The 27224-nt window shown below is 41.6% G+C and overlaps 1 protein-coding gene across 7 annotated transcripts in view; it reads right to left on the bottom strand.

Annotated features, from left to right (window-relative positions):
- agrn (agrin) overlaps positions 1-27224 on the bottom strand; it is a 226242-nt gene that overhangs the window by 120730 nt on the left and 78288 nt on the right. For 5 of the 7 annotated variants that reach the window (XM_044037208.1, XM_044037210.1, XM_044037211.1 and 2 more), the window contains exon 3: positions 16662-16700. In XM_044037208.1, coding sequence (XP_043893143.1) covers positions 16662-16700 — 39 coding nt within the window. Of the gene's footprint in view, positions 1-16661; positions 16701-20151; positions 22370-27224 lie in introns of those variants that run through there. The other 2 variants (XM_044037213.1, XM_044037214.1) reach the window with 2 other exon arrangements.

Genomic DNA, 27224 nt, shown 5'->3' with positions numbered 1-27224 from the left:
GGTAATATATTTAACATATCACAATATCTATAATGATCTATCATGATACTATTGAACTGTGAAGCCTCTGAAACCCCTACAACACACACACACACCTCTCTCTCTCTCTCTCCACCTATCAATCCCACTTCCCTTTTTTCTCTTCCCTCTATTTTTTGACACTTCAATCCTTTCTTATTTATCTTTACAGAAATTCCCTCTTCACTCTGAACTCCCTTTATATTGTTATCGAGGACACCCCCTTTGTCATGCTACCTTTGCTAATTCATATAGAACCAGACAAGCGGGTGTGTAGCCACACTGGGGTGATTTTAAATAGAATGCCAGCCTTTCAGAGTCAAAGATGTGACATGTAACACAACAGTAGCTCTCGCTTTGATACGGACATATATACAGCTCTGTGAGGCATCGCTGAGGAGCAACAAAGCCCCCCATCCCCCACGTCTTCTGTCTGTATCGTTCATAATGGAATAAAGGTGTAACATCTCTCTCTTTCGCACACACACTTTAATAATTGATAACAATTTCCAGCATGTCTGAAAATAGCCGTCATGATCAACATTGCCACTGTCCACTGTTTCTCCCAGGAGTCAAAGGTGGACTGGAAACTTAGCACACAAAGGCAGGAACTGTAACCCATACCTGATGCACACACATTACTCCACGACTTCATGGAGGTGCGAAAAAAAGAACTGTAATAAAAAAATGATAAAAAAAAAAATATATATAAAAAATCCACCTGGGGCACTAATAACACCTGGGACCTCAGGCGGCAGCATCAGCAGCAGCATATGGCCTCACCAACACCCAAACACACACAAGGCAAATACAAATCTATATTAGCTTATGCAATGCAGGAGCAATCCTGCATAATCCTTGCAACCTTTTCCCAAAGGAGATGATCTGGAGGTTTTAAAGCTTCAAAAAGCCAGACTTGTGGCAGAGCAGGAACAAAGCTGCGACTGACACCACGCAAGTCATAGATATTTGGTCCGACAACCGGCCGAGGCGGACGGCCGCACATCTCCGCGTCTGGTTCTGCTTCAGATTTCCCCACCAAGTACTAACTAACTAAGTGCTTTCTCACTGTATAAACCGTTGATTTTCTCAATATTGTATGGTCAATGACAATGTATGTTGTAATTTAGGACAAAATGACACGAATAGAATATATTTGATTTTATAAATGACAGGGGCAGGACAAACACTTTAATGAATTTACCAAAAACAAAATTAAATGAAGCAGAGAAATAGTGGAACCTTTACTGAAGTTATTTGTGAGTGCAAACAAGTTTACTTATGTCATACATGTGAGCACTAATAAACTCTTCATCACATATTATTTATCTCAAATATTGATTGTATTGTAAAAACATTTGACAGATGTTTTGTTGGTCGGACGCTGCTGTTGGCGACACAGGCTGTCTGCAGTGGAGCTGGTTAAGTGGCGACAAGTGGGTTGATTGACAGCTGTACACACACGCACGTGCACACACACGAGAGAGAAACTGATGAGACAGTGAATGAGAGTGTCAGAGTGCATGAGGGCAGTGTGTTTAGGTTGTTAAAGACTAAAAATCACTGAGTTTAAAAGTGTTATCAGTGTGCTATTTTATCCTTCACATTTTATTTATTATTAATTAATTTATTATTGTTATTATTATTTAATTAGTGTTTTTATCCTTCTCAATGTATTTATTATTAATTTCCATTGATCTGTTACGTTGGGAATCATTGTGTTATCACCTTATAGTTTGGCATACTTGAAGCACTTACTTACTTCTAGCTCTTGTTTGTACCCAAATGTTGAAATGCACTTATTGTAAGTCGCTTTGGATAAAAGCGTCTGCTGAATGACATGTAATGTAACGTCAAATGATGTCCACAGTGGTGTAAATAAGGAGAAAAATGAGTGATACACGGATGGTAAACAGTATGGAGAGAATATCTTTTTACATTACAGTGAAGATGTAATGCCGTGACAGATCGTGGTCTATCTTTCCTCCATGGTTTAGTGTTACATATCAGTGTGGGATATATGCAGTGTTTCTTTCTTTTCCCTGTCCATTCTTTTGAGTCTCTGCACTTTTGACTACACGGCAGAGGCTCAGTGAACTGTGAATGCAAACGGTGTATGAGGCTCGGTTTGCAGGGCTTGTGTGTTCCACGAGGCAGCGGGGAAGAGGAATTGTGATACTTACTCTAGATTCTGCTCACTGATACTTTGGTCTTGGTGAAGTTCATATTGTATGTGTTCACAGTGTGCCTGCTTTAAAGACTGTAATATATCTCTTTTAAGATAGCTTTCCAAGTGTGAGGCCCATCTTGGATGACACAGCCTAAGTTATGGCTTCACTTCCCACCTGGGCCAAGATATGTTTACATTGCACAGTGCTGTGAGTGGAGCTGGATGCACGTCTCACTAAATGGCAGCGGAGCGCCACACTGAAAATACATGTCCGTCTCATCCTTAATTAGGATGCAACCCACACGAGAAACAGTATATGACACCTTTGTGTCAGACTGTATGTGTTGTCTCTGTAAATCAAGTGTTAAACTACTTGTATATTTCATACATAGTATGTGCACTTGAACTAGACCACATGCACTTGGCATTTTGGACACACAACTGCCACTTTAAATAAATCTCAGGGATAAGTGCCGTTATTGTGTGGGATGTGCTTTTAAATTGTTATTGTTTTGCATCCTTTAACATTATGGATCCCAAGGGAAACACTGTTTCTTTTTTTGTCTGCACTACTGTTGTGTGTATAAAATGACAATACATCTGATTTGATTTGAATAAAAAAGCATAAGGTGTACACTTATTTCACCAGCACATGTGGTGACTTGCATTTTAAATGTAAAAAAATCTAAGTAATTATTTGACAATAACCATCACAGGGTGAAGTGAATTGATAGGAGAATAAATTAAGCTTATCAACGTATCTATTCTAGATATTTTAAAGTATGAAGGACAGCAGCAAGGCTGTAGAAAAGCATAGACTGAAGAAAGAAAGTTCATCCTTGGACTTCATGGAATAATACATAAGCACACAAATAAAACATTTGTAACCTGAGATGCCCTTGCTGTCTTATTGTTCTGAAGGTTTCTACTATAGCTCGTAGTGTTTATCAGTGGATAGAGTTTGCTGCTTGTCAGTGACCTAGTTGTGTGTTACAAGTGTGTGATTACGTAAAAGATGGAGATGAAGAACTGCTTTCTACATTAAGTGTTGAGTTCCGTTAATCAGTTACACACCTGCACCCACAGCATGATTTGCAATACGTTAAAAACATTTGGCCAATTTGTAAACACGAGTCAATGAGTCAACATTTTTGTCAATTTGCCCAGAAAATTGACTTAAACAAAACTTAAACCTGGAACTCAAACCAAACTGTGAGCTGAAATGATCATAATCTATCATAATCTGTGTATAGAAACCGAGTCATGTGACGTCCTGAGTTTTATCGAGCAGGAGCCTCTGATGTGCAGGAGATGTAACATGTAACTGTTACAGGATGTTCCAGTTTCATTACTTTATATTCAACAACAAATTAAATGTTTTGTTGGTGGTTTTGGGGATACAGGCAACAAACAGAGCAATGATGCAGCAGGCCAGTGGCAGATGATGTTTTGTGCAATTAGAGGAAAACCTGCTCACTCTCTGCTACTCTGATTGGCTGTTGTTTATTGTTTGGTTCTAGTTATGGTCCAGTGTGTTGAACTCTGACACAGACGGTGAACAGAGGCAGAGCAAACGTGAATCAAAGTGTTGTAAAGACTCTTGGGACAGTGTTAAGGTAGTTTTTTTACCATCTCAAATTGACTTTACTTGGAGAAAATCTTCCTACCAAGACACTACATTTCTGATGCATTGTTTGGCTCATCCAAGCATGAACAAAACATTTAAGGCAATTAAATATACATGTGTGAACACAACTGTAGATTTTTACACTACACGCTGAAAAAAACTTTTTTGTATAGACTTTATAAATTATGCAAATGTACAGCTACTTTTTTTTCTGAGTCTCCTGAGAAACAGGGACTTGACTAAAGTGATTAAATCACATGCTTTGCTTGAGCTTTTATATCCCGTCTGCACAGCTGAGTCTCCCTATTTCAGTAGGGCAGAAAGCCTTAGTGTGGTAATCCTATTTTTCATTATGCACAATATTAGCTGTGTTTGATCCCAGATTGAAAGCCGCCTCCTAAATAAAAATAGCGAGCGAAGGCTGCAAGAAATTGAAACAGCTGACAGCTTGGCTCTGCCTCTGCATACAGTTCAGAGGAGTGTGCCGGGATAAAGTCAAGTGCTCGCTGTCTCTGTTGATTTCTCTCTTAGCTCATTAAAACTTGATGAACCTGAACACTCCCTCTAAAAGCAGCAGTGTCTCTTTGACTCCATCCATTAGCGTAATGTGCTCAGTGAAAGAAAAAAAAATGGTTGAGATTTATGCAAGTTAACCTTTACACTAAATAACTTTAAATTAAACACCCTAACTGTTCTGTCTACTTGTTTTATTTCCCAACACATCTAAATACATATTTTAATACATAAATGGATATTTATTCATGTTTCTGTCAGAAATGTGACCGACGAAGAAAACCTTTAGCCGACAGAATGAATGCATGCACGTGCTTTGTAGTGAAAGCTGAACAAGATATTAAAATGTGTCATGTGATGATCCTATCGCTGCGTGCATTCACTCTTACTATAAATCATGAAACAGTAAGAGTGCTTGGGAAAAAGATGGCAACAAATAGAGTAATGTCTAAAAAAAACTACTGAAGTTGTTGATACTACAACCTCGCATTTTAATTGAGCACAAATTGTTGTTTTTTTCAATTTGTTTTCCCCAAGTTTCCCCAATTAGCTGCATGTAAAAACACTTAATTTGCTATGTGATTTTTCTTCTCCAGTGTTAAGAACGAACATAAAACCTCTGATGGTTTGATTGGATGGCTGGATGAGTACTGAATTATTCAACATATCACATCAATAGATGAGAGCTGTAACATAGGGATGCATTTATATGAGAAGGTTGGAGATTGTGACACTTTAAAAAATGTTAATGTTTCTCAAAGCTGCATCTAAGAAAATTAAATATGTATGACTGTTCGCAAGGTTTGACTTAATGGAGACGACGAGGTCAGTTCACAGATCCCCAAGCCATTCTCGGAACAGACCTGGAGAGTAACATATACACTACATTTGTCATGTATCATTGTTTAGTCCATAATATATACTCTATGGTAAACAGCAAATAAGCCAATTTGAGCCGGTTTGAGTTTGCATGAAAATGTGTTTGGACAGTGAGCAGCAGAAAAGACTAGATATCATCTCCTGCTTAAGTTGGCATTATGGCGCTTCCTTTGACAAACACCAATCCCTGTTTGTTTACCTGCATTGGCTCGAGGGTGTGTTGGTGCATAATAATGACCCATTGAGTGTGTGTTTGTGTGTGTGTGTGTGTGTGTGTGTGTGTGTGTGTGTGTTCACTTCCTGGGGGTAGGCACTTCCTTCACACCATATCTCATCTTTTGCAGATGGACTACTGTGACCAATCTAACACTGCCCCAGGAACTGAAAGTGTGTGTATTGATGTGTGTGTGCAGGCTGCCATCTGCCCTTGTCCCTGCCCCGTCTTTGTAGAAGCTCCTGACCTGTGAGGCTGTGACCTGTCTAACTGCGGGCCACTGAATCAGGCTCCAACACCTCCAGTTCGGAAGCACAACAGGAAGAGAAAAATACTGAAAACCTCGTAGTTGTCTTGTTGAAAGTATTGGTTGAAAATTTAGAGTGTCACACTATATTTAATCCCTGCTTGTCTCAGCTATAGTGGAACTAGTTGGAGGTAGGGAATGTGATTGAATCGTAGCATGGCATCAGATGAACCCAGCATGGCGCTGAAGTAATTGCACATTCTTCTTTTTCCTTTGGTGTCCCTGTTCACACATAAAAGTCTCATTTTGAACGATGTATTTCCTGTTTGAGGTTTGATAAGTGTTATATGTTACTGAGACTGTGAGTTAAAGCTTACTGCACGATGGTGTAAACCTATAAACACCATGCAATTAAGTCCCAGTGAGAGAATACAGCAATGACCATTCTCTTGGTGAAGCACGGTCACTCAGTAGTGATTTACTGCTTTCATTATGCCGATTTTGATCCTTTATAAAACCAGTGCTATTTATGGAAAATGCATTGTGGAACCATTGACTGTGAGTAGTGGTCTATAGCTGGGTTTACACCAAGTACAGTTCCGCTCTGGTTTGTCATGATAAACTCAGATCTGGCTTACATTTCCACCATGGGGTGTGTAAGCTGGATGTTGATAGCTATGTCACTTACATAATTAGCACAACATCACACCCACATGACGCGGTGTAACCCACCATTAAGTAAAAAGAAAGAAGAAGAATGTGACACAGTAAACACTGCTCTACGCTGTGTTAATTATTCATTAAAAAAGAAACACAACTCAAAAGTTGATGGGTTATTTTGGTAACTTTGGTAAAAAAATCGTAATGATCGCATTGTGAACTGAATTGAACCACGCTGTGGTCAAACTTCTCCATATACCTCCAAGTGTCTCTTATTCTTTTTTGTTGTTCTTACTCTCCCTTCCTGTCGCCTTCCATCTTTTTGTTTCTCTGATTCTCACTCCTTGCAAACCTCTCCTGACCAAGGGCACAATTGCAAAGTTTTTAAAAGAAGAAAGATTGGAAAGGTTAGAAAGAACATATCGCAATCAGCTGTCATCCTAGTTTCACCCTTACCCCTCCCCCTCTAGATACTTCTATAAAGTGGACGGACGAGTGCTGCAGTAAGTTAGTCCTCCCACAGCGGCTGTAGTGCTTCACAGTTGAGGGTCAAAGTGCACGGCTTGGAGTTGAGTTTGTGTTAGTGTGTGATGTGATTATTCATCGGTTCTTGATGGAGACGTGGGGAGCACAGGATACGAACTGTGGGAAAGTAGTTCATTCTGTGAAACCTTGCTGTTGTCATAACTTCATTCCACTACCATGACAGCTGAAAAGCTATTCAATCAGACACGTCTCAGCTTCTACCACTCACAGTCATCAACATCTTGATGATGGGGCGGTGGAATGATCTGTCACTTAATTCAGGGAAATTAGTAAAGAAAAAAAAAAAGAAGAAATTGCCACCAATGTGTTTCAGTAATAACATAACTGTTACTTTGAGATGATGTTTTACTATTTACTGACAGGAGACAGCTGTGTGAGATGAGAGCTGTCTGACACCAGTGGGAAATGTCACAGCTAATATGCATCACATGTGGAGGGACAGACTCACAGTGGATGCCTTGTTTCCTGCTAGTGCGTGCGCTTGTGTGTGCACTGTGAGCACGCATGAGAGAGAGAGAGAGAGAGACGTGAGCTCATTGGCAATGAAAACCATTAAATGCACTTAACATATGTGCAGCATATGTTGAGTACATAAAGCTGAATGTGTGTGCTTTACAGTTATTTGATCCACAAGCCATTCAACCATATATCAAGCAGGACATGCATAAAACCCTTCTTTCTGAGTTATGCGTTTACATGCGCCCACTGTGTTTTTGCAGGTGTTTGTCAAAATGTTGAAAACAGATTTACCGGAGGGAAGAAACATAATTCACAGACTAGTATGCAACAGAGGTCTCCGAGAAAATGAAAAAAATGTCTTCTCGTATTGTGTTTCTCCTTTAAAGGGATGCGCCGGAGATTTATAGTTGCACTGCCATAAAGTTGGGGGCTCGGACAAGATAGATGAACAAAAAAGACAAAATTGATTCAGCAGATGCTGAGATTTTACTATCTTGTACGGGACTAAAATTTTATACTATGGAATCAATTGCATCATTTAATCACAAACCCCTTATTTTAAACCAAGTTTTCGAAAATGTTTCACATAAAAAATACTTAATGCATTCTATTACCCCTCCTATAGAACTTAACAGTTTCTTCAAACTTCTAGAAAGTTAACAAAAAGTTGAACCAAAGGTCCATTTCCAGTAAATGCATTCCTCAAGTGTAAAGGGTACACACACACACACACACACACACACACACACTGGCACAGTGCCACATACAGTGTTTGCCTTCAGTGACACCAACCCCTAATTACGGAGTTAGGGAATGTACTGGGGTGCATGAGACTCCAGTGGAAAAATAAGCTCTGCAGAGTAGATATACTGTACAGAGATGCTCCAGCATGTCTGTTGGATTTCTTTTACAGCAAACATTTGACACTTTATATATGGACCTGGCATTTCTGTGTGAGTTCACACAACATGAAGCCTGTTCAAATAACCGAGCTGCAAACATTGTGAGGCACACACTGTGCGTGCATTTATCTGGGAGAAATCAAGAAAGACATTTGAGAAATAAACAAAATGGTCAAACTGCCCCAATTTCTTCAATTATTTGCCTTCGCTTTTTCTCCCTTTCATTATGGAAATGAGCCAGCAGGCAGAAGTGCATTCCAAAGCATCTGTTTGCTCTGTCTTGTGCATTCTAAGGTGTGTGATGAAAAAAAAACAACTGACGCAGATTCAATATAATGATGAGTTAAACGCAATGGAAGTGAATGAAGTAGAATACACGCAAAGCTAGTCCTTGAGGGGGAAATCACTTCACCAAAAATCATTAGACAGAAAAATAGATTCAGTCCAAGTAGGTAGGTCGGTAGGTAGGTAGGTAGGTAGGTAGGTAGGTAGTAGGGAGAAAGAAGGGTTTAATCTGAGGAAACCCATGAAACCCATGACAGGAAATGAAGAAAAAAAAAATCAGAAACCACAGGACATAGGTAAAATCAATGGATAACACATACGTGCATAACACATGTGTGTGTTTGCACAAATTGTGCTCCTTTGCCCTAATAATGATAAAAGTGAAGGTAACATTGGGAATCGATATATGCACCATGTCTCCTAGTTACAGTGCATTCAGTGTTGTCTGAAATGACCTTGGTTTAGCTGATGTTATGCTGTGTGGGGGTTTATTTTTATTTTTTTTTAAAGCTTATTTCCCATGATTCCTGAGAAAATTGTTCTTTTATTGCTGGGATTTAATACATCTAATCTCCAGGAAAAAATATTAATCCCTAATAGCAAGGTAGGTGGATAGGTAAGTAGGGAGGTAGGTACATACCTACCATAGGGGAGGACGTATATATATATATATATATATATATGCGATAGTGGACATGAAAACATAATCAGTTTATAAGAGAAGAATCACCGTATTCTACAGTGTTTGGTTGTAGTTTATTGCTTCACCTTTTTTCCGCCAGCACAACCATTTGCTCTCACAATTAAGCCTGACATTTACTGCATCTCAACAGGTTCTAACAACAGACACAAATCCTATACATTTACACCAGGTGTATGTATTAATTAATGTCCACTGATGTAACCTTTCTATGTAACATAATTGGGACTTCAGCTGTGAGGAATGTTAAAAGGGGGAAACGGCTTAATTCATAAATGAGGGACATGTCAAATAACATTTACACTGTGCACCAGCTTCATGACAAAATGTCAGCTTCATGTCAGAAGTCAGTGCTGCTCAAAAGTCAGTGAGCATTTCTTATTCCTGCTACACACTGATAGTGGCGTCTCAGTCCTCTACATGTGCACACAGTAAAGAGCACTGACCGAGGGCAAAGGGAGTCAAATCCCACAACATAAGATATATATGCATAAATAATCAACGTAACCAACCACGATATCACTATGACTTGCATTGTGCCATGCTGTAGCATATACTATGTTGTATCCCTTCATTAATATAACACATACTGTATATTCTCTGCATGTCTATGAGGGAAAGGCCACACAGAATCAATCAAATAATAGTGATTTGCTGCCTTTTTTCACTTTATTTCTTTACTTGTCTCAACAGCCTCTGCCCTCAGTCTCTCTGCTGTCATACATCTTATTGTCTTATTAAAGCTAAGTGACAGGACAGCCATGCACCCCCCACCCCTGAATACCGTGTGTGTGTCTGTTTTTCTGTGACATGTATTATGGGGGGGGGGGGAGAGACTAGCGGGACATAGATGCTTTCACTGACATGCTGTTGGGCCATGTGTCACTGTGTTGTAATTGTGTCTAGTGAAGCTGAACACATATATTCCTCAGACACAAACACACAACCACACACACACACACACACAGAGTAGGAGGCCCTTTGCCTACATGTATTGTCGTCACGCATCCTTACGTTTGGCTTGCTGACCTTACGTGAAGCAGAGTGAGTGAATGTGCTTGTTAACAGGTGTGGGGAGTGAGATTTTCTGCTTCGTGCAGATGGACCAAGCATACAGGCGGTGCATTATGAGTAACCCCTTACTAGGGTGGAAGTATGGGGTTCTGATGTGACTTCATTGACTGGTCCAGATGCACATCCAATAAATGCACTGGTACACAAACAAGCCAACAAACTTATCATTGTGTGTGTCAAGTTGAGAGAAGCACAAACATGCCAAATTGAACTAATTCAACATACAAACGTATAGTATAAAAGTATACTACACATTAAAAATAGCTGATAGTTGATGGGGACTGTAATGTGAGTAGTAATGTGAGCGCTCAGTGTGCATGTCTGTGTTCATGAACATATCCTCAGGTTCAGCTGTATTCTGTAAACAATGTTTCTGGCTGAGTGAAGAAAAACAAGAGGTAATGGGTGAAATGCTCAAGAAAGAGGAACAGTGTGTGTGTGTGTGTGTGTGTGCAGGCGAGTGAGCGCTTGTTTCACAGAGTGAGAGAACAAGAGATCACTGAACTGCAGGCGCCTGACTCTCACAGAAAATGTCCCTCCTGCCCAAAATTAAGATATACCATACACAGGATATGTTTGAACAGTGAGGGAATTGTCAGCAAACAGCAACATGCTCCACTAACTTTCACTTTTGATAAGGTAAAACAACGGCTGTGATGAGGGACTCGGCTAACAGCAGAATATTGTACAGCAGCACACTGACACGGCAAGCCACTTATTTTCCTCTAATTAACAACTTGACAATAATATTCCTTTTCATTGCCTACACTTCCCAATGTGGTTATTATTTTTGATCGTACCACCCCACAACTAAATTAGCGCTTGCCCAGTACCGCTGAAAGTAGAATGACAACTATGTCTGGATTTAAAAATAACTTGCTGCTGTGTTAACAAGAGGGAATGAATGTAGCTTTTCACTGGTGCCAAGTGGCGACCTTCAACATCAACACAGCAAATACTGTACAAAGACAGCGCTTTTAAAACCATGTCTGGTCATTCAGTGTGCTAATTATGTCAAATATGTAAAAAAAAAGAGCTGAGACCAGGTGTTTTTTTTTTTAACCATCCCTCTGCAGTGTCATGCTGTGTGATAAGACACGTGAAAAGTAGCAAGAAACTCTTAATTAGCTCCCATGGTTTCATAACATCTGTGGGCTTTTGTTTACTCTGCTAATGCCATTGCCTCTGTTTCATTTCAAAGACTTGGCATACTGGACATGTTGTTTTCTACTTTATTCTTAGTTTGGTTCATTTTGCTTTGCCTTTGCTGTAAGTCAGATTTGTTTAAGCTGAATTGAAGCTGATATGTGGATGACAGCACTGCAGATCAGAGATCATACCTCACTATATGGTTTCTATAGAACTGAGCGGTCTAATGCCAAGAAATCAGACATGGCTATCAGGGTTGGCAGCTGACAGCATTTTGATCACAGCTACAGATAGCTCAGCGTGCTGTCCGTCCACATCTAATAACTACAGATCTTCACAAAGTCCAAGGTCCTGGAACAACCCACATCAACATTCAGCAGGGGTTGCTCCACAGCCAAGGGACATCTCAAAACAAACCAGCATGTGTAAACAATTACTCTGTGTCACAGAAAATCAAAAGCAAATAGTGTCACATTCTAAAGCTTTATCCCAATCACTTCTCTGCTGTCTACCTAATGTTTCTGTCTCTTTGGGCAATGGCATTTCACCTATCTTGGCTATCTTGTGTTTCCACCAAGTGGAACGGTTCGGTACCAAACATAGTACCAAAATAACCGTCCCCAACCGTTCCATCTTTTGGGTACCCTTCTGTTTGGGTACCAGAGTAATGGTACGGTACACGTGGAACTAGACCAACAGCAGGCAGCTGACTGGGTGACAGAAAAGCGTTGTTGAGCCACAAACCAAGCAGAAACAAATGAGCTCCATTGTTGTACACACTCCCTGCCTACTGTTCTCAGTCAAAACACATGATGGAAACACGCCATTAGTCGGATGTTAAATGTGGCAGGGATTGAGACGTTTGCCTTTGTCTTTGATCTTTGCTTATGAAAAGAAAACAGCTGATTGGTTAAGATGCTCATAAAAGCATCTGCTGAGTCCACAGACACAAAGTGAGGCTGGCTATGACGGCCAGCATAGGGATACAGAGTTCAGCTGAGCAATTTGAAAGCTGTGTGTACTTTAAAAGGGCAACAAACTTTCTGTTGATAAAGTCAAGGCTGCCTGTGCCCGTTCTGCTTTTCCGCACCAGCCTCCACAAAAGTGGGATAACAAGCTGCTCTCTGTTAACAGTCGGACATGACAACTCGTCTGTGAAATCGTAATCCTGGAGAGGCAACTTTACAGTGTACCTTTGATATCTTGATGTGAGACATTCTCAGCCGGTTCCCCCCATCCCAACTTAGAGATGAGGTAGATATGTTGTGCCTCTGTTGTGTGAAATCTATGATGTGAAAAGATTTAATTAAGATAGGCCGTGGAGTCATAATTAATTCTGCCTCTCTCTGAGTCAGGCTTACTGTCAAGAACACAAGGAAAGGCTCCGGCAGAATAAATTACATGAACATGGCGTGTGTGTGTGTGTGCGGGTGGGTGTGGGCGGGTGTGTTTCTCCCCATCTATGGGGGTAAATGGGTGTGGAACTAAGCTTACTCCGAATTCTCCAAGAGCTGGCAGAGTTAAGTCAGTTCCTCAGAAGGTGGTAGTGTAAGTGAGCCCACTGGTACTTCTTAAAGGCTTTCCACCATCTTTGATCAAATCACATTACAGTGCAGGAGTTTAGCTTGACTGTCAGAAGGGAGCATCCTCCGGGAAGGGCTGTCAGTGACAAATGCAAAATTGAAGGATTCACAACAAATGGACTCCTGCCAGGCTGGTTGTGCTAAAGACAGCTTCAGTCACAAGAGACCTCTGAACTGTCTGATGCTCTGCTCTTCCTTTTCACTTCACTTCTTTTAAGTCATTCATCTATTGTGGATCTTGCCTGGTCTGTGTTTTGCCATCTCAGGTTGTACTATGACAATTACAGGGACACCTCCAGGGACTCGACTTACTCTCAGCCTAAAACGCTTGAGACAAATAATAAGTGAGGGCTACGCTTGTCCTTTGCCGTGTTTCCACTAGCGCTACTGGCCTCGGCGCGGTACGGCTATTTTGCATTTCCATTAGCGATGGTACCTGGTACTATTTTTAGTACCTGCTCTGGTGAGGTTCCAAGCAAGCTGAGGTGATACTTGATCAGATGATTGATTAGAGTGCCGTCACAGGAAGAGGCATGAGCAAGACATTCGACACAAGAATCAAGCCAAACAGTGCCGAACTGTAGATCAGTTAAAAAAGACTTAACAATCCTAAAAACGTGGGTTAAATTCCAACAATTTAAAAATAAATGTCTAAAATCTCAATATTTAACAGAGAAGTCTGGTGTATTTAGTAACAGCACTGCTGATCATGACCGGCGAGCCGCATCACAAACCCTGCTGCTGTATTTCAGTCCAGTGACTGTGTCAGACGGTGTCTGAACAAATATTTTTATTTGATTATAATGATTACACTGAAAACCACTGCTTTAGTCACTAGTCACTGGTTTGCATGTGTCACGTGTAAAACAAAGCCACGGCAGTTTCATGCAGCCGTACAGTGATGACTCGGCCCACGTTGAGGAGGTACTATATTGTAATGGAAACACAACCTAAACCGTGCCCTATTGTGCCGTGCCGTTCCTATAAATTACATAACACATGCCTAGTTTGTGTGTGTTATAATCCCTCTTTAATCTGTGAAAATAAATGACATAAATGAACTCGAACCTGCTGTATCTGATAATAGCTCCCTCTTATGTCAACATGTAGAAAAACGTGTGCTTTTACCAGATGTGGACACTGATAACTGGGGCCCAGGAGCCTCGTTTACCAAGCACTTCTTGGAGTACACCCCTCCTCCAATACTAATCCCTTGAGCTGCAAATTCTCTGAGCTTTCTAGCTTTGGCCAAATTCGCAACAACTGTCTTATTATCAGGAGACGTCAGGGAATAATGAGGGCGGCCTGAGCCAGGCAACTGCTGCTTTGAGCATTCAGAAAAAGAGCCTAATTAAAGGCTGCTTTGTGACTTTTGTCACTTTTTTGACTGGTGATTATAGGCCATTCAGTCGGGAGGATTCGTCAGCTATTTGTGGGTGGCGAGCGCCATAAATATCATCTAAGAGCTTTGCCTGTGTTGTGCCGAACCTGCACTATTTCCCAGAAAGTCCCAAGATTATTTTGTTCTAAAGCACAAAACAAATTCCCTTTAATTCCTGCAGAATCTCCTCATGCTAATAAGGTCGTCTCATCAACCGCAGTTCAGAGACAAACCAGGACGTTTAAGAATGCACAGTCCTTGGTATCTTGTCAGTGATTTCCTGTAATTAATTACTGGAGAGCAGAGTGTCCTTGGCACTAAGGACAAGTTCAGTAACCAAAGGAAAAGCCAAGTGCTCTGTGAAGCAGTTTTGACTAATAGCAAAGCTATATCAGACTTCTCCTCATCTACACATTATCCTTATTGCCCCTCCACCACTACTAAAATCATACATCTCCAACAAGTGGCCTACTGTTGTATTTGGGCCAACTCTAATTGTCTCACTAATCTCTGTAGCGTTAAATGACCCAGAGAAACTACGTCCCACAGGGCAGGCTTATGCGCTGATTGGAGGCTTTGCTTTTTGTTTTGCTTAGCATATTAAAACAGCATAGCTGCTGATGGAAAGCCTACAGAACTATTGCAAATGTAATTAAGGGCTAGCAGCAGCTTTTAAACGGTTGACTAGTGCAGGAACATACTGTGCCCCTCAGACAGAAAAAAGTTGAATACTTGGGAAATGAGTGGCTCGATCGATAAGTGAAGCGTTATTTCTTTTGTACAGGAAAATTCAAAGGAGGACAGAAATGGGCTGCTTCACTGACTGCATACTGTTTCTCATTTTCCCCGTGGAGAGCTGGAATTTATGGCAACATTTGCTTCAAAAACAGACAAATAGAGACCTCTCAGGGAGATATAATGATTTGCCAAGTCAATTTCATCTGTCATTAAAGCAAAAACAAATAGCTGTTTTAAACTCTGCCAGCTGCACTTGATTTTGAAATGGTTTTTCTACATGGGACCACTGGTCCTGAAGAGGTTGTGTTCCTGCCCAAAAGGGTTATAAAGAGGTAACAAGTGCACACATGCAATTAGTTGTGTGTGCATGTATGTACATATATCCATAGAATTATATATGTATACATACATATATATATATGTGTGTAGATTTATTATACACACAACTATTTGTATTTGTTACCTTGTAAGTACATACATATATGTGTATATATATATACACATATATGTGTGTATGTACATATATATATATATATATATACACACATACAGTATATACATTACACTAATAAACATATATACATATACACATACTACAGATAACTAAAACCTTTTTGTTTTTTAAACACATTTTCTGTTAAATCTTTTCACCATGGACCAATTACCAGAAACAGACTCAGTAAGACCCCCATTGTGGCCTTTTGTCCCTGACATCAGCTGGCCAGCTGGGATGATTAGAAGCATTTTCTTGTGTTTGCCTCCACCAAACCTCTGGCTTTGTAGCAAATACACCAGCAGGATGGTACAGCACCTTCAGAACTAGTACGAGCCCGTCCCTGTCACTGCGGTGAAGAATTACAACACCAAAGTCTAAGGAACTCGCTGTGTCGCTGCTGATAAATATTCATTATAGCAGCTTGAAAACCAGCTGTTTCCCTCCAATTAAAGCTTTCTGAGATCCAGCATTTTGGATATCAATTGTTACTTTTTTAATTAACAACGAATGCTCCCGAATCAGAAAACAAGTGAAACAATACAGCACAAATTGCTGTGATTCATATGGTACGTGTGATTTGGTATAACCATGTTTGGATAACAAGGTGAGGTGATGATGCTACTTTGCACCCCAGGTCTACAAACACCCACCCCCCCTCCCCAGCAGCTTTATGTAATGTAGATTACTCAGGGACATATTATTCTATTAGAACCTTTTAGAAGGATGTATATACTGCTGTGGTAACAGGATATGAACATCAGCCCAACGAGCAGTGTGGAGCAGATGAAATCAAGTCATCAAATGATCCTTCTCACATCAAAGCCCAGCACAGACCTGGCCACGTGCCTGCCATACTAACAGTGCGAAGACAAAAAGCAGAGCAGCCAAATCTGGCACTGTACACAGAAGGTTGCCTGCTTCAAAGGCAGCGATGGCCGTCTGAGGTCATTATTTGCAGGCACCCTCCCTAAACACTGGTGGTCAGTGAAGGTGAGCAGCAAGAAATCACAGAGGACTTACCATCAGGAGGCTGGGCTGGTGTGAAGTGAGGAGGTTTGTCTGAAAGAGATAAAAGAGAAAAAGAGAGAAATGGGTTTTTAGTTTTGGGGGATTCACAGACTTCCCAGGGGTAAAGGCAAAGTAATTGAGTTGCTATAAAAAAAGGAGACACATTCTATCCATAAGCCTGTCTTTTCTCTCTCTCTAACACATTGTAATGCAGTCACTGGGCCCCTCAGGATCCCAGCTGAGCTAATCGACACAGGTACATTTCAGTGATAGCAGTATCATCATTGTCTTGTCTTTCATTGTTTCTATGGTCTCATCTCAAACTGCACAATACGACTTCTGACACTGTACGACATACTGTATGAGAATAAAGAACAGGCGTTGTTATTTTGGGATCGAAAAGTGTGGCATAGGATTTGAAATTTCACAACTGTGATGACATAGAGCACATCGATGGTGTCACCCAACCCTGAGCAACCATATGCTGAATGAATCACAACTCTTGTCCCTTCATATATCAAATGACATCATCCTACCCTGCTGGTCAACACCCAACAGACGATGACATAAAGGCTTTGTTGGTTTGTGGGAACAATAGGAAAAAACCTGCAGTGTCGAATGACTGAGTGTGGACCAATGTGTATAATCTCATGAAACCTGAGTCAACTGCAGTTCATGCCTCCATGATAGAGGACAAACTCGACATGGATCAGTAACAGTTAATGTACCAGAGGAACAAGAGGCTAAAAAAAATAAATCAAAAAATGGAATTTAGAATGCAAAAAAAATGACTGATTAACCACATGTATAATTTTTGGTATTATTGTTATCCTCTGAAAATATCCACAAAAACACCCAGAGAGAAGGCAATGTCCCAGCGTCACAGTAATGTCTTCTAATTACTTATATTGTCAGATTAACAGTCCTAAACCAACAATATAAAGCTGAGGAGAACATGGTGACACTGTAACTTTAGTTTCTTAAATCAAATTCAATTGTGCGGTAGATAAAATGTAAAACATATATTTAAAAACTACTGATCTGTGAAGATGACATCACGTCACAGTCTGAGTACACACGCACACATTAGAAATAAATATGACACTGAACGCTTTTAAAAAAGTAAGAACATGAAAAGTCTCCACAGAAAACATGTTCAGCTTGAGTCATACAGTATGTGGCGTTGACAGTGATGAATTCTGTGTCTGTGAGGTCTGATCATTTCACCACCAAATAAGCAGCCTCACACAAACACGGTACACACCGTCATATCACACAGGTCACAGTTTACCAGGGCACCGGAGCACTGAGCACGTCCAAAACCAAAGCCCTCTGTGTACGCTCACATTCTGCTCAGCTGTCTGACTCACTAAGCAGAGCCTCCATGGGTTGTCAGAGCTGCCTGCACTAAACAAACACACACACACAGGCACGCACACACTAAACAAACAAGCCCACACTCCAATGTCTATGCACTGTGAGGATAATGAGGAATATAAAACGCATCACATCAATTATGCTGTTAACACATTTTTCTGAGACCCCGTCTACTACTGTGTCAAAGCCTTTCTCGGGACTTCTGCAATACCCGTCGGCATAACGACACATAGCTGAGTTTTAAATTTAGGCTCACTTAAAATTTCTTGTCAACAGCCAGGCTACAGAGGAGGAGAGAGAGAGGGGAGAGGGGGGGGAGAGAAAATGAGAGGTAAGGCTAGTGATACATGAGAATAACAAAGTGTCTGCAGAAGCTTTTTCCCAGTCAGTCATGACGGTAACTGATTTCCATCTTGGGAGGTTGTGGAACAGACATTCACACAGCCTGTACTCCGTGCTTCATATTTGTATGCGTGTCTGAAGACACGCAAACAAACAGATACAGATGTACTGTCACACAAGGCAGTAGAGAAAGAGGCAGTGGTGTGCAATGTGAGCCGAGATGCAGGGCGAAGCTAAATGATTTCTTCTATTTCCATAATGAAAGGACAAGATAAGGTCTTTACATAAACATAACATCTCTCGGTGCCACCTGGAAAAGCCCGTGTGAGTTCCCGTTACTCTGTGAATGTCACAACATGACCATCATTCACCCTGTATCTTCAGCAAATCAATATGTGTTTCATTGTGACATTTAGCATTGTGCACAGTGCGAGTGCTGTGTGTTTGTGCGAGTGTTACCTTCTCCTTTGGTGTGACTGATGTATAGTTCAACGGGATGATAAAGTGAGTGTACGTCTGTGTGTGTGTGTGTGTGTGTGTGTGTGTGTGTGTGTGGGCTCCTTGGGCAGGCAGAAGGGTTGGGGGTGTGTGTGCGTGCGTGGTCCTGCTTCACCACATATAGTTCCAAGAGAAATTGCGAATCTGGGGTTGCATGACTCCTCTAACACCCCTCCTCCCACTAAAGGCACACGTACACACACACACACACACATCACCATTTCCCGCACTCTCACTATCCTGTCCAGCTGTCCTTGTGACCACATGGGAGGGCACTTGCCGCCCCCTTTCACCACATCAGTTTCTTCTCTCCGAGAGGTGAAGATTAGCCTGGTCTAACTGGGTTTGAATTAAATCAAATAGAATCTGTCTGGTTGAAATTGATTCACCCACATTCACTGATTACAATGAGAAGGACTGACTGACAAACATGAAGACAGACACCTGCACAGCAGTGGCATCGTCAGGGTTATGGAGGCTGTGTTTTGAACACATCCACAGCCTGACAACAGACTAAAGAGAGAGAGAAAAAGGGTTTAACGTGGGGAAGATTATTAACATAGTCTGTCCTCTCAAAGTGTACCACAAATATCACTTCAACCCGACTTTGCTTGCATGAAAATAACTGTGCTTATGTCCCCTCGTTTCCTCACCTTTTACAATTTGCAAGTGATTATGTGGCCCACGTCTAGAATAACAGCTCACTTTGGAAGTTGAGAGGAGATTGAGGTTTAATACATACTAAACTGGAAAAGGTACTACTCAACAGACTTGTGTTAGTCTGTGTGAGAGAGTGGGATGTTGATTCAGGCTGAGGGAACATTAGAAAAGTGTGCTGTTGCTGGTGAGAAAAGTTGGATAATTGTGCGCAGGTGAAAATGAGATTCAAGAATACGTATGGCTGTTGCCTTCCCTATAATTTAATACCAAAACTGTCAAATTCTCGGTCAGATTTAAACTGTGTCATTATATTGATACTTATTGAACATATTTCTATAGTTTATATTTACAGCATAGGCCACGGACATATTTCTGTTTCTGATATTATTATATTATATTTTTTGTTGTTAAGACAATATTATATCCTGATGCATTTGTAGTCTTTCTAATCCTCAACTCCTAGAAAAGTCTTTGACACATGCCTTGTATCATCCTCCCGCATTTAATTGTCATTTAAGACGCCATGATGCAGTTCAAAGTAAATGCTAATGCGTTGGAGGGGAACTGTGATTGAGGAATGAGTACAAAAGTTAAGTTTTGTGTTTTACTCAGAATCTGAACGTACAGTTGTTGAGAAACAGGAGGACGGCAAACCCCAGCGTAGATGTGGCCAGCAGGATCAAGCAGATGTTGCAGGGGATCATGAAGTAGCGCACCACCAATGACACCTTGTGCTGGTACCTGCGTTCCCGCTCCGGTGGTGGTGAGGGATAGTGGCACCCGCTCATGCTCCACTCCAATGACCCCCTCCCCTCCAGGTTGGAGGAGATGACGGGGCGAGGAGGGCGACGAGGGGTGCCCAAAGACCCGTTTGAAAAAATGATGGCGGTGAAAAAGGGGCAGATGAGAATGATGAAGAAAAAATATAAAGCAGAGAAGATCCGTAATGGTCCGTGTTTTAGCTGCGGTTCCAACTGTGCACCGTGGCGTGGACCTGGTGACTCTTTCTTTCAGAGAATGGCAGCAGCAAGCCTTCAGCAGTTTCTAAGTAACACATTTTTAGAGATAGTAACATCCATCTGGGGAATGAGGACAGAGCAGGGGGACAGGGATGTTGAACTCCTACAGCCCCCCACCTGCCCATGCAACCTCCATTCTTTTCTGCCCGCAGGGAAATAGATAAACTGACAGGCTTTCACTGGGAAAGTGTGACTGTGTGTGTTGTGGAGTGGTTTATACTTACTGTGCTAGTATGTGTGTGGATTTAAGTGGGTGTTGATAATGTGTAAATAAATGTGTGCCAAAGTGCTTTTGGTATATATGTGTATATATATGTAAGATGCACGCATTGGGATGTGGGTGTTTGGAACTGTCAGATATCCACGGGAAAAATCATCCACAGCAGACTGACAGTAAATCCACAAACGGAATCCTGTTTTCTTCTGGGTGACCCTGACTGATAATTACACAAATGTGACAGGGGTCTGACAATGTCAGCTCCTATTACACCTCTGCTCCTTTACAGTGCAAGTGAAGGTCTGGTTTTCACCGACAACAATGTCAGGTCACAAATATTTCCCATAGAAGTGATGTCCAAGCATCTTTTTTTTTTAGCTTTGCTGAGGTCGTTGCCAGTTGGGGCAACGATGCCCAGCTGCTTTCCTGAGCAATGGCTTGTGTGGCGCTCCTCTTGAGTCAGGACAACTGGTTCTTTGACAACAAAGGACTGACCTCTTATCTTGTGGTCCTGTACTTTCTGTCACAACCACGGCACATAAGATTTGTCCAAACCTGACACCATCGCCGAAGGTGGTGTGATTGGCTGCAGCAGCTGACTGCCCCTTGCTATGCTCCCGGAATCACAGAGATGGTTTGTTTTTTCGCTCTTCTGTGTGTCTGCCACAGCTCCTCAGTTCAATAACCTTTATTCCTGGTCAGTCTCATAGAGTGCGTAACCACTGCGCCCCCTCCCACCCCCTGCTGCTGTTGTCCTGGGGCCAAAAGCTGGTCAGCAGAAGTGGTAGAGACGGAGAAAAGTTGAGAAGGAGCAATCACAATACCCACTCAACCCGTCAGATTAGAGCCGTGCTCTCCCCCAAGCAGCTATGGGTGAGCAGAAAAATACAGAGTGTCTGAATGAATAACTTAGAAATAAAAGGAGAGAACCCTGTGTGCGATCAGAAAGCAATCTAGAAGCTTGAGGCAGAGATTTGTTGGGCTTTCTTCCCTCATGTCAGCACCCTGACAGAAAATCCCAGCCTAATGATAAGAGGCAACGGTTCTCAATGGATCCTGATCATAGTAAGACTCGGGGTAATTTTGCTTCTTCTGCTTTCCTGCAAACAACTTGTCCTGTCCTTTCCTTCCTGCCCTGTTTTCTCGTCTCTCTTTTACGCGCTCTGTCAGGCACCCATCCAGTCGCTTCTTTACCGCCTCTGTCTTGTCTTGGTCCAGAGATGCTCCCTGAGTCCTGCTGGCTACAAGGGTTTATGCTCCAGCTTCTGCTCTGTGGGGATCCAACATTCACCGGCAGCCAAAACAACAAATTAGACTCCGGGTATTCATAGCATGCGTAATCCCTAGACAGCAGGTAGTGGTCCCAGTGTCAGCGCGCTCAGCCAGCCAGTAGGAGCAGGGAGGAGTGAGTCAATGAGAGAAGTCAGCGAACAGACACAGCATGAGAGGGGGAGAGAGAGAGAGAGAGAGAGAGAGAGAGCGAGCGAGAGGGCGGAGGTAAACACAAGGGAGGAGTATTGGCGGAAAAAAAAGCCGCTCATGACACTTCGGTCCACCTTTTGGGGGTTTTGTCGGTAAGAAAAGGGTGGAAGCAAAAAGCAGTAGTGTGTCGCTGGTTCTCAAACACTCTACTCCTCGCTCAGCTCTCAGCTGGTGGAACGGATGAGTGCATAATGAGAGAGCAAGAGAGGGAGATACTATGAGAGAGAGAGAGAGAGAGAGGTGGGGGAGTGCCTTTAACAAAGACAAGGGGGAGGAGGGAGGCTAGAATTGAGCGAGGGAACAGGGGGAAAAACGAGCAAGAATAAAGGCTTTTGGGAATAGTACTCAAGTCCTGACAGAGTGGGGGGGTGGGGGTGGGAGATGGGAGACAGCAACAGTGCAGCAGCAAAACAAAAGAGGGCCATGGTCTTGGGAGATGTCAAGCAACTCCTCCATTTGTTTATAGCCTAATCAAAAGAAAGTCTCTTCCACAAGAGCAGGAGAATTTCTACAAAGATTTAATGAGGCAAACTGAGAGAAATAGGCATGAGGAGGAGGAAAGAGGGCAAAACTGAACAACATTAAAGTCAATCATCAAGTCTCTCCAAACACACTAATTCCCGTGGAAATGCGTAACCAGTGAAGAAATACGGCTGGGAAACTCCATATGATTCAACACTAACAAGACAACTTTCAATTCATTATCAATCCCATTTGGATGATTTTTTTTGGACTGACTTTGATGACAACTAGGAAGGTTTTTTCCACCTGTGTTAAATAAAATGACAAAAACGAATATTCAGCAGACTTGGCAAATTATCTGTGGTGGAAGCATGTAGATTAAGTGTTTCATAGCATGTCATTCTTTGCCATTTTCCAATGCAATGCACTTTTGTCCTCCTAATGAGATAATGAGGTCAGAATACAGGCGTGGTTATGCTGTTTTACCAAGATCCTGCATCGATATACACTTTGAACAAACTCAACAGCAGCTGGCGGCAGATACAAGTTGGGATCTATCATCAATTATTTATGTGTTTTTCACTCTCTCTATCTGTGTCTTCATCTCCATCTCTGCCATTCACTCCCCCACTCCTCACTTTACACAAGGTTGCACACACATACGCACTGGCGGTGAAGCACACAGTCGCATGAACGCACATGAACGAAGTGCCTTTTCTCTCAAATAGAAACTAGCAGAATCTGCCTTATTTCAGCCTACAAGCGTACACAACTTGGACACAAAAAATATATGCGAAATGTTGTCTTTCACACACACACACACACACACACACACACACACACACACACAGGTAGGTGTTCATTTATCTCCGTCGGATGATTTGTTAATTCCCTGACTCTAATACGAGGAGGGCAGGTTCTCAGACACCGTACTGAAAGTCGAGAGTTCACTCCTTCATCATCAGGAACACCCACACAACTTGAGGGGCCTCCCACCCCCCCACTGCCGTTTCCAGACACGACACCCCAGACAGTCCTCAGCTCTCACGTTACATAACAAAACCTGATTGATGAATTGACTGAAAAGGAAAAGGAATCAGCTGCTGTCTTATATATATATATGTATATATATATATATATATTTACACATATGTGTATATATATATATATATATATATATATATATATATATATATATATATATGTTGATGTTAACACCAAAGATGAAATTTCAGATGCTCCCTGCAGAGGGCAAGAGGAACTCAGCCTGGCTCTCTGCTCTGCTGCTGCCTGCGACCCAAATAAAATCTTCCGTTGACATCAAAGCTGAGCTGCTTTGATTCATTTTTAATGCCATGCGTATCGCACATGGTTAACGTCTCACTCTGAAGGCTTTGGAATGGCAATTTGTGAGGATAGTGCAGGAGCTGATCTACTGTTAAATGGCGTGGCATGGGTACAAGCTGAAAAAGCTGCTCAGTGTGAGCATATGCATGTTGTGGGAGCTATTCTTTAGGCAGTGGATGAGAAACCTGTCAAGTCCAATAAGTGATTGACAGTTACGCCTCAATCAAAGTGTGAGCTTGTGTGGGTGTGTGTGCAGGTTTGTGCATGTGTGTGCATCCTGCTAGTATTGATCTAATTGATCGTCTAAGCTGGAAAAAATAAATATTACACAGATGGGGAAAGTGAGTAAAAAAAACAAAAAAACACCATGAAAAACAAAAATCAAAGGTAGATGAAAAATGTTATTACTTTGTTTTAATTATCTCATTTTATCTTTATCTCTTTTATTATCTGAACTACACCATGGGCAGGTCACACACTATTCTATTGCCACGTGCAATGATTAATGGTAAATACTGAACATTTTATATTGTGTGTTTGGAACCACTTCATCAGTATCATGCTTAGTGCAAGGGGCAGGAGAAGTGAAAGTTGTTTCATTGGAAAATTAGTATTTTACAATTCAATTTAATAAATGGAACAACGCTGCAAACATTTTAACTGTTAACTGAGTGCGATTTGTCTTTCTTTCTTTTTTTTAGAATTCTAAACTGTCTGCTTAAGAACCGATTAAACATTTAAACACAACAAAGTTGCTCAGCATGTTTGATGAAACCCAGTTTTATGGATATTTTTTGGAGTCAGAAACAATTTTTTAAAGCCCACAAACAAACACAGATGTATGCTGGTTCATGAAATCTTTAATCAAATAATTTATTTGGGAGAAACTGTATGTAAAGCCCTAAACTCAACTACAGTACAACTGGGTTTGTGCAATAAATATACCAATATACCAGGGGTAATTTGCTCTAATGAGAGTTACTTCACCTAATGGCATCTCAAAGCGTAATCAGAAGCTATACTGACATTTTTTACGACATGTTTTCACATGGCCCTGTTACCCCTGGTAACCTGAACAGGCTTTCTACAGTATGTAAGGCCACGTATTCAGCAGGCATGCAGGGACATCAGATCATCACTGTGTGACCATGTTGAATTAGTCATGTGTATCGAGCTGTGCAGCCGTGCTACCAGGTGGGTCAACTGTCTCACTAAGATATTAACTCCAATCATCATAAGTCAGACTTTCCTAAAATGCCCAACAGATTCCCAGACTTTGCAGTCATCAGGCCTGCACTCATCCGGCAACGATGAGGCCAGGGCCTCTCACAGCTGTGCGTGGCTAAAAGCATTAACCTCTGCTGAGCTGGGAATTTAGGAAAAACAATGGGTGGGGCAAGGAACAGAAGAAGAGGATGAGGGACACAAGATAGTCTCTAACTCGTTTTATCATCACTTAACAACACTGCAATGATGGACATAAAATATTAACTTTTAAACTGTTAAAAAGTGACATCCACGTGGAAGCCACAAATGAGAGAAAATATAAAATAACCGTTAGATGCAGAGATTAGCTGCAATGCTCCAATTTTAAGAGAAACAGCTTTCAAACCCTGGAAAATTAAAGATCTCTTGGTTATTAAAACTGGACATTATTCAGTGCTCGACTATAAATGTGTCTTTGGATCTCACATTATCTTACACTGTGTTTCACACTGGACGACAAGACAGGTTCAACTTTGTTTGCCACATGACCTTACATTACTATATTGTCTCCCGCTGACATTCTCCTCTTTTGCCTCCCCTGCTTTATGACGAGCATCTCTCCACTATAGTGCACTCCCTTCACCCAATTCCCAACTGCTCAGCTGTGGGATTTTCTAGTGTTTTCTAGGTCCACTTGGCTGGAGGGACTTGAAAACTGCCTCTAGCGTCCCTAATGCCCGCTCATTTCTGGCCATCGTAAGAGAAGATGTCCCTGCTGATCACCAATGCATAGCTTGAACATCCTGTATGAGTAATGACGATTTTTTGTTGTTGTTGTTTTTTGCTGTAACTCAACAACCTGTACTAGAACTACAATAACCTCCAATTGCACTGAGTCAATTGTCATCTTGTGTGGTTACACATTGGTTGCTTTGTTAGTAAACCAGGAGACTTAACAGGACATTAATGCAATCTGCCACTTCACTTTGGAGCCCATGGCTTAAAAGGATTTTTTTTTTTTTTAATAATCCACTGTGTCTTTATACAAATTCCATTTAATACACTCTGATTTACTGTACTGGTGTTTAAGACACAATGTATAAAGTGTGTAAAAACATGACTCTGTGCTTTCTTACATTATATTTTCCTAATACAGAATATTTAGATAATAAATTGGTTTTGTTTGAAAGTCAAAATTCTGCATTAGTGACAGCATGATTACTCGTTCATGGGTGTGTGTGTGACAGAGCGTTCCCACACTGGGTGGGCTTCACACAATGTGACTCACAGTGTGACACAATGCCCAGTGTCAAATTGGATAAAATGTTGCTCTAAATGCATGAACAATATTCATAACAAATCCATGGATCACAGCACTTGTGTCATCTTTAAGTCTGGCACTTGTTGTAGGCGTGTTTTGCTGTTGTTCACACTGTTAAAGTTGATGCCGTTTAGTCATTCACTGAACAGTCTTGATGGTTAATATGGTCCACCTGGCAACATTTGTCTCTTTTTATCACTCCATCCCACACTGCCATGACCTGATCTCGCAGCCTACGCCGAGCCAGCTCTTAGCCTCGGGGCTCATCCAGGACCAGACCACTGCTAACAATTCAGTTCCCTCTCATTTGGTGAGGACTTTTTCCTCTTGCCTTGGGACTCATCTAGAGCCATAGCCTAAGGATTGGTGTTCTCAGGCTGACTGGCCACTGTCCTTCCTAAATGAACCACTCATTCACAGCAGAGCAACGTGTTATGAGCCAGCTCTAATTTTCTAGCCAGCCCCTCACTGCACATCCACACCCACAACAATAATGATTACAGGAAGTAATATCCCCCTAACTCCCTCGCCTTGCACTGTTATTCAGGTCTTCGGCACAACAACTATCCCTCAACAGCCATGGAGGAACTCATTCCAGTGGACAGGCACAGGCAGATAAATAATGAGCGAAAGAAATTGACAGC

This window comes from Solea senegalensis, linkage group LG11 (assembly GCF_019176455.1).
Source record: "Solea senegalensis isolate Sse05_10M linkage group LG11, IFAPA_SoseM_1, whole genome shotgun sequence".
NCBI classification, from domain to species: Eukaryota; Metazoa; Chordata; class Actinopteri; order Pleuronectiformes; family Soleidae; genus Solea; species Solea senegalensis.
Note: the sequence above shows the minus strand (reverse complement) of the source record. Positions and strands in the feature narration are given on the sequence as shown.